We start from the raw sequence: 13,426 nt of genomic DNA, 5'->3' as shown, positions 1-13,426 counted from the left end.
TTAAGTCAAAATGTTTATTTTCTACTTAGGTAATGAAATTGATTTTTTAAGCAAGATAAAACCATAATCCTAAACTTGTAAAAGAATTTTAATATTGTACAGTAAAATGACATAAGGTTCCCTTATCAAATGAAGTGCATGTTTGGTAGATACGTTATCAAGGCTAGTACCGCTAATGTTGACCAAACATTTACTTACGAAAATAAGGAAACGTGTGTTACTCAGCTGAATATTATTAGTCTAAAAAATGCACATACATTATACCGTTTTGCCTTGAGAAGTAAACATATTTTCATTACAATTTATTTTACCATCGAAAGCCATTTTCACACTTATACATCACCATACAATGGTACATTGATGCAACGAGGCAATTCCATAACTTGGCACCAACATTTTCTTGCATTGATAAAACAGCAATACGAAAACGGGGATAACAGCTAGAAAAAGTATTAATGACTATCTAAAGATTGAGCCAGAATCATGAATCACATCAATCGAGGAAAAGTACTTAATTTGCTGATTCATTAAGCTTAGCCCCAGTTGGGAATTATCTACCTTAACCTTTAGGGATTCTTAACTAAACTACCGTAAGGCAGATCACCCACTACAAGGTATGGCGGAGCAGGCAGATCACTGTACAGCGAATATATCGCGCATGCTTTGTAATCACAGGGAGATTCCCGCCATGCGTAACGAACTCCCGCCACAGTTTGATTAGCGCATGCTTGTTGGAGATCCAAAGTGAGAGAGGTGTCGTCTGATTGGATAATTGGTACCGGGGACCAGACGGCATTATTGCTTACGTCTGAAGATTCTTGTTTCTTTTCAAAAGGTGAACAAATAACCTGAAAAGCAGAGCGACAACTAATGAGTTCGAGTGTGAAAATGTCAAGTAATTAGAAGATAGAAGTACAAATAAACGAGTCAAATAAAAATATTCATAATATTTTACATGTACATTAATTCCAATAATCACCAGTTAGGGGGGAAATCTAGCTAACAAATTACATTCATTGTTATTATAATTAAAATTGAGGAAGGCTGATTGTGAAAAGGAAAATACTTCTATTCATTTCAAACAATTTTATTAACAGAAGTCAAAGGGATAAGACAACAGGCATTGCCTGTATGTGTTCTCCCAAAAGGACAATACAAAGTCATCAGATACAACACGTTGTACAAAGTCTATAGTAACTCACCTCGAAACCTTTGTTAGATCTAATGGGAGCTAACTCCCTGTATGTATAACGCACGTAAAGCGTCATGTATCCACTGTCGACCTGGAACGACTGAGGAAACGGTCCCTGGATCTCTCCTATCGTCAGGTTATAGGCCACCGACATGGCCGCCATCACCAGCCGTCGGGCCACTGTATCTTTATCCCGAGGGTGTATGCTACAACACATAACAAATAATGATATCAAGGAGTGATTACTATAACCCAAAAAACAAAGCAGTAAAAACCTGACTAACATTCACTTCGGTATGAAGACACCAGCTTCAAGAGATCAGTTTCATTGGGTTCCATGGAGGACAAATTGAAACACAACTTGAATTGTGTTTGAAGACCATTTGGCTAAAACGACCATTTTACATGTCTCTTGGATGTATGGTTTTTATGGACAGGTTTGATTGTATGTTACTACGAGAATAACAGTTGAAACGAAATACATTTTTAATGAATTTTTCAATACATAGTTCAATGAGTCCTGGAAAACGTACAACGACAGCCATGGGGTATATGTGATATGCGACATGTACCAGAGAGAATATGACTTAATTTTATAGACAGCCGTAACATACTCATACATATATTTAAAAAATAATGAGAATCGACAGTCCTAACCTACCTTCCCCAGGGAGAATTAAAGTCAGGTAGGTCCATCGCCACGGCCATAAATGTGTTTGGCATCAGGTTATTCGGAACATATCCAACATCAGCAGTCTGGTGCCATCTGATGTCAGGGAATCCAGTGGTGATGCTAGAGTCGTTCCGAAATGCACCCAGCTTTACACATGAAAAGTAAAAATTACGAAACTCAAAATAACGTCATAAGTCAAATGATCAAAAGCATTACATAAATTACGTTGTGGAGATGGTGGTAACATCATAAACGAATACATTATTTCTGATAATTGTTACATGTTTTTTAAACACATTTCTCAAGTAAAGCATGTATTTTTGTATCCCTATGACCTGGAACTAGCTAGTTCGTTCGGAAGGTGACTATTTTTATACACTCAGTTAAATTGCCTCAGCAGATGACAAAATCATTTTAGATATAAGTGATAATCAATGAAATTTGATTCAAGGCAAGTATTTATGCAATTTTTTTCATCAAGGAAGAAAATTGCTTAAAACATTCAGGGTGCTATGTCTGTACGACGAAAGATACAGATGAACTGGTTAAAATGTTAAATATTATAGTATTGAGCGAAACCAAACATCTTGTGCAATAAAGAAATTATCCCGCACGAAGCCAAGAGGACATGTAATGCATCCGTTTGTGGGGGGACAAGATTTACCTAAACGAGTCGAAACAGAAATCTCATCTACCCATCACATTTACCTTTGAAAATGTCAGAAAAAAAACTCTTGTCAAGTTACAAAATTCATTTACCTGAGCAAAGCCAAAACACTAGGCCTATTATTACTCTTCAGAACTGAAGGGAAAGCTGAATTTAACGCCGAAGACCCGTCTTATCAAGTTGAAGAAATAATAGTTTTACCTGCACGAAGCCGAAAGGAAAGTCTGGGCTCGTATCGCTGTTTGCAGAGAAATGCATCCGCCAATCCTGTATCATTCCAGGGAAGGTACAATTGTACGTACTGGGTTCAGCCGCATTAGATTCCCCTGGAAGTGAACAACATTAAATAAATAAAACAATTAGGTAAATCACTAACATTCATCCACTAATACATGATTTCTGTATAATATAAATCATACTTACTCCCAAAATGACAAAAAAAAGGTTTGTTTTAAATTCTTGTACGTAAATACCAATTTGCAGGAAGGAATTCCGTAGAAACAGCAATGGAGCAATGAAAATTTGTTTATGTACATATTGTCTTTAATAAGAAAATCTCACCTCCAAATTGACGATTTTCTGTTGTATTTACGGTCTGATACTTCTGTAATCTAGATTAAACCGAGAAATACCAGTATTTGGGAATGAATAACGGCAAGCAAGAAATAACTTAATCTGCAAATAAGTCTACGAAACGAATTCCAGAGCATTTCACAACGGTTTAAACGTACATTGAAATAGCAGAAACAGTACTAAAAAGTTCTTACCTTTGCCTACAAGGAAAGCAAAGGAGAGAGAAGAATTATAAATGAATAATAGTTAATGTTCAAACCTTGGTACCAAATAGCGCCGTACAGTGTCATACTAGCGAATGGGCTGATCATGGCATTCCAAAGTTCTGAGTCGTGAAGGGGTCTGAAATATTGTAAAAGTCACATTGTTTCATCATAGACCATATGTTACCTCAACATTAAACACATTCAGCGGGTATAAACAATCGACAAAGAGAGACTATTGCAAGTGACAAAAAACACAATAGTCTCAGTGTTGTGAGTTAATGAGTTTTTTGTTGTCACTAGGTGGCTAAACCTTGAAGATACTCGATCGCCGACAGAGCATAAACGATACCCAACATGTGAACGATAATTGGTGTTTAATCAAATAAAACTGTAAAATAATTCAATTTGCTTTTGGTACAATCAGTACTCCATTCCATATACGACACAGTTCCACGGAATTTTTTTGGGATGCAATTGATTATTTTTATCTTGAAGTAAATTAGAAGCCCAAACTTTCCAATGGTGGTAATAGTATAAATAAGTAAAGAAAAATACTAAATCATCTGTTCCTGTTTTTGTTAGAGAAAAAACATCATTTGTCAGCGGAAGAACATTTTTAAGCAATTGCAGATTTCTTCAATGAATTCCTGTAACAGCGTAGTGTAACATTCACGTTCACCCATTTATTCATATATCTAATGTCTTGCATTGATGCAGTTCGAATAATTCCTACTTTGGAGGGACGTTGCATTTCTTGAGAACAGCCGAAGAAGTCCATTGTTCGATGGCTGTCCCACCCCACGTGGAGTCAATCAGACCAATAGGATAGGAGAGGTGATCATGTAGGTATCTACCATATAGCCAACACAGGTCCGAAAAGTAGGTGAACTCCTTACCGTCCAAAGACGCTATAACAAATGTAACTAGCGATATGATTTGTGAACCAAAAATTGTTATTTTCCCGTATAATGTTTTCGTGGGTAAAAGTGGGAGATCTTTAACTGAGAAAAGTTACTTTGTTTTGTGAAAAAAGTCTATTTCTCATTCAATCACTTAGCCAATAACTTGAAGGATATAACGCAGACTGCGGAAACTAAAATTTGCTATGTGTAATTAGAATGACAACCATTCAACAACCACCATACACATTTCGAAACAGAACAGGGGGCATGGATTGAAATGAAATAATTGAAATTAAAATTTAACTCTTCTTGTCATAAAATTATTTTTATTTATAAGGAGCCGAAAGCGTTTCGATTTACTTGTAACAATAACTAGTAACAACAATTCTTAGTTGTCATGACACTAAGCATTTGACCATGTAACTGACCTTTACTGGGGAGAGACCAAGGTTCCAATACTGCCTTTAGATCCCTAAGGGCAACCCTGGATGTGGCCTCTTGTGCTGTAAATACTCGTACTTCAGTGTAGTTAGCAACGTCCTCCAGTTGGACAGATGCATTGTACGACTGTAGTAAGAGGTCAAATATGGAATTACCAATTAGATAAAATTCTTAATACACTTTGAACTCATTGACTTATTTCTCGCCCTGGTTCATAATGCTAGATACACACAACCAAAAATATTCACGTCTTTGGGTAACTTTATAGTCATTAGTACAACTGCTGAAAGAAACTTTTTTTTCGATAATATCCACACATGGGGGATTGGGATACATAATCTTCGTTACGCAAAAATGATAAAACATAAATAGGTAAGGGCAGTCCAGTTAGATTGTTAGTAAATTTGACCTACCATATTGACCGTAAACTGCATGTTGCTTTGTCCCGAGCAGAGCCACACATCCCCAAACAAGACGTCTTCTATACTTGTCGTGTTCTCCTTGTCAGATACCTTAATGATGTAGGGCTTGGTGTCATTGACAGGCCGAAGAGTGACGCTCCATACCCCTCCAACGTCTGGGTGAGTGGTGATACGTGAAGTGTAGGTACCCCCTCCAGTGCCTGGCCCCGTCACTGTCAGCGTGACCGACCCAAAAAATCCAGGTGCGTACCCCCATACCACGGCCCGTTGTGGGGCACGTTGTAAGACCATGTGATCGCCATAGTAAGAGGCAAAGGATAGTTTCCCTGGCTCTGTATTAGTTTAGATATATGAAATTCAGATATACGGTACCGTAAGATCGTTCTTTGTTGTTGTTTTTTTTCGCTGGAATGTTTTTGCGATTTCGCAGGACACTGCTATGACTACGGAAATTTGATCCGCAAAATATAGAGAAAAGGTTGAATCATACATACTTTGAAAGCCAAGAAATAAAATTTAATAAAATTATCAAATAAAATTGTTTTTTATTAAAAAGAAAAATAATGTCTCGCGATAATAACCAGTTATACGGTACATGTGATGTTAATGAAAGTAATTCTGGGAAGAAGACTATATCAAAATATGAATGCAAGTTTATCTGCAAACCTACTGGCAAGATTGATTACCCAGGGGTAGGTCATGGCAGCATTAAAAGAGGGCTAATTCATTCTGGTTTAGATAGAAATTGTGTAATTTGGAATACGGCGGTGGAGATTGTACCTACCTGATGTGACACTGGTGAACAGCAGTAACAGGAGTACTAGCTGCAGTACTGATGTCATATTACCGGGGTACTTCATACCAGTAGAGACATATGCGGTAGTTTATATTGCACACAATAACGATATCAGGGTGGATACAAATCAGGTACAGCGATAACATGGGTCATCAGGTCTAAAGGATAAACATAACACTTACTGACGTGTCATCATAGTTATCAAGGCGGGTCTAGTGGTTAAGGTGTTCGATATTTTATCAGCTTTCCTCTACTTACTAGCCTAAATGGTTCAGCGTAAATGAGTTCGTCGTCGTATCCACGTCTTTAACCTGGTAAACTTTTTTTCGTCACAGTGGCCGAGTTTTCAGCCATCTGAAACCTCATCCTCACACTTCACACCTCTGGGAATAATCACATATATAATAAATCTAATAAATTACTGATAAAGTTTACTTCAAAACAAAAGTAAATTATTTGTGTGAAATTTTCTGTAATTTTATACGTAATATTTGGGGTTGGGGACCGCGGTGCCCGAGTGGTTTAGACGTCCCGACATCTCATCACAAACCCTTTATCTCTGGTTTTTCTCCGGGTGCTCCAGTTTTCGTCTGCCATTAAACCTGACACGTCCTTGTATGATCTGGATGTCCCAAGTATTTTACTATGCGAACGGGGAAACGGATAAACCAATAAATAAATAAAAAATATCTCCAAATTAATGTATAAATAAGTCAAAGCACTTGAAAGTTTGCAGTTACTTTATTCAAATTATAATTATGCTTTTTTCAAATGTCTTTAATGAGATATATCAAAGTAAGGCAATTCAAATATTTCTTGCCGATATCCACATCACAATGTGACTTACATAAGGTAGTCAGCGACTCACATTTGATAAAATCGTTATCATTTCATTTGGTAAGCACGATCGGCTCTTTCCCATGCCTTCTTGCACAAGTCACGTACTCCATGGGGCGCTGCAAGAACATACGGAGACCATGCCTACGACATCCACCCTCGTATATTATGCATGGCTTCACCATGGGTATCAATATACTTAGGGCACCTCAGAGGCCTATCGAGCGTTATGGTATGTTCATCAGTGACCATGGCCAAATATCAGACGTAGACGTCAGTTAACGTGATGTTTGCTGTCGTAGGTATGGCTCGCGATAAAGTATCCACCAAAACCTAGGCTTGTCCATAAAAAGGAAGGTTGTCCATGACTACTTATCATAATTTGAATTGCATTTGCTGAAGATGTGGTCATGTTGCAAAAAGGGCGTGGCCGTCAGTAAAAGATGATATGTATGGCAGGCTAGCTGGCTACTTTGTAAGTAGGCGAGGTGGTCAGTTACCATTGTCAGTGTAGAAGGCATTTCTTCATTGTAAAATAGGCAATGCCATTCTAGAAGTGATATTTTTGGTAAGTGTTGCTATGTTTAAAATAAGACGTGATCATGATCAGTCACCATGAGCATTAGCCATTAGATGATGGCATTGATGTGAAGCAAACCTGGCAATCTGTCATCAAAACTAGTACATTTACGTTACCATGACTACCTTCGTTGTTACGTTTTAAAATGTGTGTGATCACCATTTGAGGGTGGAATGGACGACACCAGCCGAGTGGGATAGAAACCCCAGTTTTTCGTCGCCAAGTTGTGTGGACGATACCAGCCGAATGCGACTTCTTGATCTTCATAGACGATTTTCTGTTTAATTTTCATTCCTGAAAAAGGACGATAGATATGTCAAATTTTTAATGAAGATCTTGCCGAAAAAAAAATAAGTTCAGTCATGACATAAGTCGTTTAGTTGTTATATAAACAGAACATGGTCGAAAAATATGTTTCATTACCATGTAGGTAATTTAAGTGTGGATTGCGCTTCTGTGTCGTTTAATTACAGTAATTTCATCTTAGCAGCCTCATTATGAGAGGCAAACTGTGGATAAGACTTTAATAAGCGTGAGATGAAAAGAAAATGGTTTCTTAGAAAATAAAATAAAATCTTAAAAGGTAATCGGACACCAAATCAAGCATCACTTACCTGTATTTAGGTAGAGAAACCCTGGGATGTCAATCTGTGAGGTGTGGGTGACGTACACATACTTCTTTGATGGAGGTCTTTGTGTGTAACCTGTGGTCAGAGTATTTAAAAGATTGAGTCAAGTAGGAAAAATAACACTTACACATACATTTTATAGGGGTAAAAAACAAGCTACTAAGTTTATTGGAGTAAATAATAAGTTAATCGTTAAATGGGACAAGACCACGAAAAAAACTTTTTTTGGGGGGAGGGGGGGGGGCGGAGGGGGTATTTGTTAATGTTTCCTGTTTCAGGAGAAACTACAATACACGCTACAAGACAACGTTCATATCAAAATATTTGCTAGCTGAAAATTAAAGTCTAATGGAGTGATATTCCCACAGCGTTGAAAAGGAAATAATTATTATAGTATAAATGTCAGTACCTTCTGTAGAAAAACGTCTAATACTTGAGCTGTGTCCCTTTTCCGAATTGCTCCCCATGTCTGCGGAGCTGTTAGATCTACACATGAAGGATTTAGACTGGCCTACTTCCTCCCGGTGGTCTACTTCTGTCGTTATCCGGCTCTCGCTCCGTAGTATCCTAGTCCGAGGTAAATTACTCAAATCAACTGGACATTGCTGAAAGTGTGAAAGTGTACGTCAAATGGATTTATTTTGGAAAAACATATTCTACGCATTTCTGCGATAAGTTCTTATGAAAGTATACGTTTCTATGCAAACAGGATCCATGTCACTATTTCTGTTCGATCCATATAGATATATTTATATCGTTGGACACATCTTCTAAGATCTAGCTTATATTTTGAAGAAGCACGCTTGCTGGAACAAAACTGCCGTGATAATTACCAAAAAGACACGACCTCTGAACCTGATGCATTGGGTGTTTTTCTTCTTTTTATATTGTTTTCGTCAGATTTGTTGAATGTTTTCTTGTCCCCACAATTTATGTGACTATAGCGACAAAGAAGTCAGAAATACGCTTGTGAAAGAGGAAGTAGAAGAAGTGATCGAGTTATAAGGGCATTAAGGAATTTCCAATGGACATTAAAACTGTACTAATTCAGTTCAGTTGAGGTCCTTCTTACATGACGGAACCATTATTAATTGAGTGGTAAGACTTCTAAATTATTTCTATAGGAAAACATCCGGTGTATAAATGATAAATTGTAAGCAGTAAGATGAGAGTGGGTTTTTTTCTGAGTAAACGCCATAAACATTTTATTGATCGATATTTATAACACTAACACGTGACTAGCTGTATCCATGGTAATCGCACACAAATAATAATTTCATTGGTCTTCGCTAAACATTCAATGGACCAGTACAGGAGTACTTACATTGACGTCTGCTGGATAAACGTAGACGTTGGAGCTAACCTTGAGTAGAATAGTGGCGGTCATATTCAGATCGAGACCCTGTATTATTGTCAAAGCACGGTTCTCTCTGCGAACAACAAATAGGCAATGCATAGCATTAACTCATTTTATATACGGAAACACGAATACTTTATCAATGTTAATGTAAATGCAAGAATGAAATGTTGTCGTTGAATATCAATAATGCAATGGTAAGCAGCGTGGTCTAATCAGAAATTTATATAACTGCATCAAATAATGCATGCGGCTGAATGTAAATCATGATAAATATAAGCGATGTAATTCCCGTTTAGTGCACACTAAATACAGGGGTGTCTTTTTTGAAAATTATCTTTTACAAATTTTGAATTCGTTTGATACAATTTTTTTCGATATTTGGGAGGAGTCTCAGAACAGGGGCAAAAGATTTTCTTTAATACTAACAAATCTGCTGGAAGTCGGTTGATAATTTGATGGACACATCTCCGACCGAAAGTGAGGCGGTCGATGATCTCTTGTTTGGTGTCATGTAGAACATCATCGTATACCTGTTGTTGGGAAGAGATTGGAGAAATGAGTGATCAGGGTAAATATGTTGAATTATCTCATACCGTGATTTAGATGTGAAGAAACATTTTTGAGAACGAAGCGGAGTCGTGACTTAGAAAAACCTTTTAGGTAAATACCATATCCTGTAACCGTATTTATGTCAACACAATCAAAATTTGGCGCGAATGTGTAAAAATGTAACTTATGATTTATTAACGCTGATATAAATTAGCATAAGCCGGTGGTTCAATGTTTGAAATACCCTTTTGCAAATGTTATCGCGGTACAGGAATTAGTGCTTCAAAGACAATAAGAAAAGCTAAATAAAACTACCACTGAAATAAGTACATTTACAGTATATGGTTCGGACGAGAAAGAAATCGGTTGATTAATAAAGCTAGTGTATAGGTCGTTTATTTGGGTTGAGAGTGAAAATAAGTGATGATAAAGGAAAGGTCTTAGTGTCAGATAGGTCAATATCCTACACAATTTGCTGGGACGATTATTAAAGAGATTGATTAAATATGAAGTCCATAATCCAATCACATATGCAAACATCATACACAGTTTGTTGTAATGAGGATGAAATTGAGTGATGAAGGAATGTCACGATGTCAAGTCAAGTAGGTTGATATAATGTATAAGAGGAGATCGAAATGCAAAGTTAACTTACCATTAAAAGTTTTGCTCTTAATTGTTTTTCTTTCTTCAGAGCGTTCCTTTTATCGGTCCTGACCAGTGTGCCGTCTATTAGAGTGGTCTTCCGCTGTATTTTCCTCTGTAGGACACGTACCTCGTGGTCTTTGGCCGCTACTTCGTCATGTGATGCCTGATGTGACATACAACGTTGCTTTAGGCTTCTCAATTCTGATTCCTTTGTCCTCAGCACAATCTCCAGGCTGTCTACCGCTGTTCGAATTATTTGTGATCTCTAAAATTACAAGCAATAAGTAACTTACTTAGGTACTATATGTGGCTTTTCGGCCTTCAAGAAACACGTTTTGAGGTCAATTTCTCAAAATCTGTTGCAGCAATTGGAAGTAGTCGACTTTCGACAAAGGTTTCATATTTGGTAAATCTAACTTTCGTTTCAAGGTTTTGCCTAAATTTTACAGCAAAGTAGTCACACTGACAGTTTGTCAGTTTCTCAAAGATTTTACAGAACATAATGACATTTTCAGTTTTGTCAACGTTCTGTAGAAAAGGATCCATATGCACCTTATCAGTTTAGCAAATGTTACAAACCAATATTATTCTGATATTACTTGACCAGCTTTGACGGGACTTTCAATTATAATTTGCAATCACTTTGCTAGTTTCTTCATGGGAGTTCGCTTAACATCCAGGTTCAAACACAATTATTCACATCCATCTTTTTATTTACTATTTACAAATGCCCTATGAAGAATGGCACAGGATCTTTGATACTTCACGGACGCATATTCAGTTGCTGATCATTTTTGCACTACATAACACTTTTGTGTAAAATAATATTTACCGATTATAAAACAAGCACTATTGGTAGAGAGAAAAAGATTTGATTTTAATTTTGTTCATCAGATATGTGCTAATTCTACATAATGATTTAATCAATAACGATTTAAATGATACGTAAATACAGTACCTTGTCAGCCTCGTTTAGATCTTCCAGTGCCCGGCGGTGTTGTACGATGACGTTGCTGAGCAGACGGACCTTCTTTGTCAGTCTATGGATGTAATGCTGATCAAACCTGAAAGATATATTATGATACAGTATATAGATGTTTTATCTTTTTATAAGAATTCTCCTTATCAATTAGCGATCGCTAAAATAAACCGAAGAGTAATTTTTGAAACAAAAAAAAAATGTCTCACCCTATCAACTCATCCCATTGCCTAAACACTAATAAGTTGTTATGAACAGGAAATCCTATAGTATCATGTTTGTCTAGACTAGGAAACAGGACTGAGCTTTCCGAATTGTCTCATTTCCTCGGCTCTATGAATGCTAAAAGAAGTATGCACTTTCAATGGCGTAAATGGATGTGTTGAAACTACTGTTATTTTTTTTTAATTCTACCGTCCTTCCACCTGGCGTGAGATAATTTTGTTAGGAGAATGGTTCTGTGTCATTCTCACAAATGCTTTGTGGTAAGAACATCAACGACTTGTATACATTCTTGATCTCTAGGGGTTGCTACATCACTATCGCTACATGGATATCGACCACAGTGATTGCGATCCCTCAAGATCGAGGGTGACTTTTAAAACTGTTTTGCAATCTAAATAACCACTGACAATTATGGACAGACCATGACAAAACTCTCGTTTTTTTCTCGAAAAGTAAATAAGGATGCACTACCACAAAGATATTCGGTAACTTTTACTTACGTCTCGTAGTCCTTGAGTGTTTGCCTCTGTGGTCGAGGAAGTGAAGGCAATGTAGTGTCTGACATACGGACCGGACATCTCATGTAGCTCGAGGCTATCAATAGGACTAACCGACCTAGGATATCGAATATACCGTTCACGTCTGCAAATTAAAAATAAGCAAATGCGTCAATGTTTTTTCTTCCATGAAAGTAATATATTTACTGGAAGGCGGGGAATTTTCAAGACTGTTGTATTACACTTCTTTGATTTTGTGAGCTCCGTCTAAAATGACGATTACGTCACGAATCCATCCAAATGATACTTAATATAGGCTAATGTCGCAATGTCGCATTTTTGCTTTTTTGCATTTGTGACAAAGAAAAAGAAACAACAGAATAATGGGTAGATAATTGACTTACCTTTTATAGATCACACAAACAATATTTTAGGAAATATTTGAGTGAATGTGTGGTATATATCGGCCGCTCACCTTTTATGAAAGTGGCCAAAATATTCATTTTGATCTTAGTAAAAATATTTATTGAAATAAAATTGAATGAAGGTGCGGTTTTTATGAAAAGCGGTCAAATAAGTCTACAGGTTTTTTTGTTGTTTTTTTTTATTTGTTCTATTTAACCAAAATTATCTATTGAAATGAATTTTGAGTGAAAGTACCTAATGTATAGTATATTTAGATTTTATAATTTACCTGAAGTTTGGCGGGAAAGTTTGATGAGGACTTGTCTGGCAACAGACATGCGCAGAGCATTTGCGCCCATCTTTGGTCCCCCTACTGGAAGTGAAAGAGCTTCGGCCCAGGAGGTGAATCTGTCAACACTTTAGAAAACTGTGGAAGTCAATAATAGTCCGAATTCCGGCATTTACGTTATTCTATCTAACATCCAATATATAATAGAAGTTTGTCTCTTGTCATTCGAGTTAAAGCACGTTTATGGAAGAATTTAATGGAAGAATACATGAACATGGTTAAAGGGTTAGGTCGAGTAAAACAGAGTCGGGAGATAAATAAAATCTCCAAAAGTTTGCAATCATATGTTTTGTAACGATAGCAAAAACAGGATAATAAAATATAATGCTTACGTTTCCTTGGTAACGAGTGACAAACTTTTCGGGTCAGGGATGTAGATTTCTTCCATATTTAAGAGAGCTTACTCCGTCGCGTTAAAAATGCTTTGCTCTACACTAGCTGCGCGTTACCAGGAATCACCACGATTATGACGTAATAATGCAATGGTGGATGACGT

The 13,426-nt window shown here is 36.9% G+C and overlaps 2 protein-coding genes across 2 annotated transcripts; both read right to left on the bottom strand.

Moving 5' to 3' along the window:
• Positions 1–70: 70 nt before the first annotated feature.
• LOC138326227 (sialate O-acetylesterase-like) lies at positions 71–6,146 on the bottom strand. Its single transcript, XM_069272356.1, has 9 exons — positions 5,861–6,146; positions 5,068–5,408; positions 4,642–4,780; positions 4,045–4,219; positions 3,365–3,447; positions 2,734–2,858; positions 1,854–2,011; positions 1,203–1,398; positions 71–848 (listed from the first exon to the last, which is right to left on the bottom strand). Exons 1-9 carry the CDS (start codon positions 5,934–5,936, stop codon positions 567–569), a joined length of 1,575 nt encoding a protein of 524 aa, XP_069128457.1. The 5' UTR covers positions 5,937–6,146; the 3' UTR covers positions 71–566.
• A 233-nt stretch (positions 6,147–6,379) lies between these two features.
• Positions 6,380–13,426, bottom strand: LOC138310388 (uncharacterized). The gene is made up of 10 exons (XM_069251597.1): positions 13,263–13,426; positions 12,871–12,998; positions 12,180–12,321; positions 11,434–11,539; positions 10,483–10,740; positions 9,705–9,808; positions 9,243–9,348; positions 8,328–8,523; positions 7,904–7,993; positions 6,380–7,583 (listed from the first exon to the last, which is right to left on the bottom strand). The coding sequence occupies exons 1-10, from the start codon at positions 13,316–13,318 to the stop codon at positions 7,423–7,425; spliced, it is 1,347 nt and encodes a 448-aa protein (XP_069107698.1). The 5' UTR covers positions 13,319–13,426; the 3' UTR covers positions 6,380–7,422.

This window comes from Argopecten irradians, chromosome 1 (assembly GCF_041381155.1).
Source record: "Argopecten irradians isolate NY chromosome 1, Ai_NY, whole genome shotgun sequence".
NCBI lineage: Eukaryota > Metazoa > Mollusca > Bivalvia > Pectinida > Pectinidae > Argopecten > Argopecten irradians.
The sequence above is the reverse complement of the archived record's forward strand: the minus strand, read 5'-3'. Positions and strand labels throughout refer to the sequence as shown.

Excerpts from the sequence above, each read along its gene's own strand:
- LOC138326227 (XM_069272356.1), bottom strand. The coding sequence starts at position 5,936 with ATGAAGTACCCCGGTAATATGACATCAGTACTGCAGCTAGTACTCCTG. Across the intron at positions 1,399-1,853 it reads TTTAATTCTCCCTGGGGAAG|CATACACCCTCGGGATAAAG; the intron begins GTAGGTTAGGAC and ends TATGTGTTGTAG. Across the intron at positions 849-1,202 it reads GATCTAACAAAGGTTTCGAG|GTTATTTGTTCACCTTTTGA; the intron begins GTGAGTTACTAT and ends TCTGCTTTTCAG.
- LOC138310388 (XM_069251597.1), bottom strand. The coding sequence starts at position 13,318 with ATGGAAGAAATCTACATCCCTGACCCGAAAAGTTTGTCACTCGTTACC. Across the intron at positions 12,322-12,870 it reads ACTTTCCCGCCAAACTTCAG|ACGTGAACGGTATATTCGAT; the intron begins GTAAATTATAAA and ends TTTAATTTGCAG. Across the intron at positions 9,349-9,704 it reads AACCGACTTCCAGCAGATTT|AGAGAACCGTGCTTTGACAA; the intron begins GTTAGTATTAAA and ends TGTTGTTCGCAG.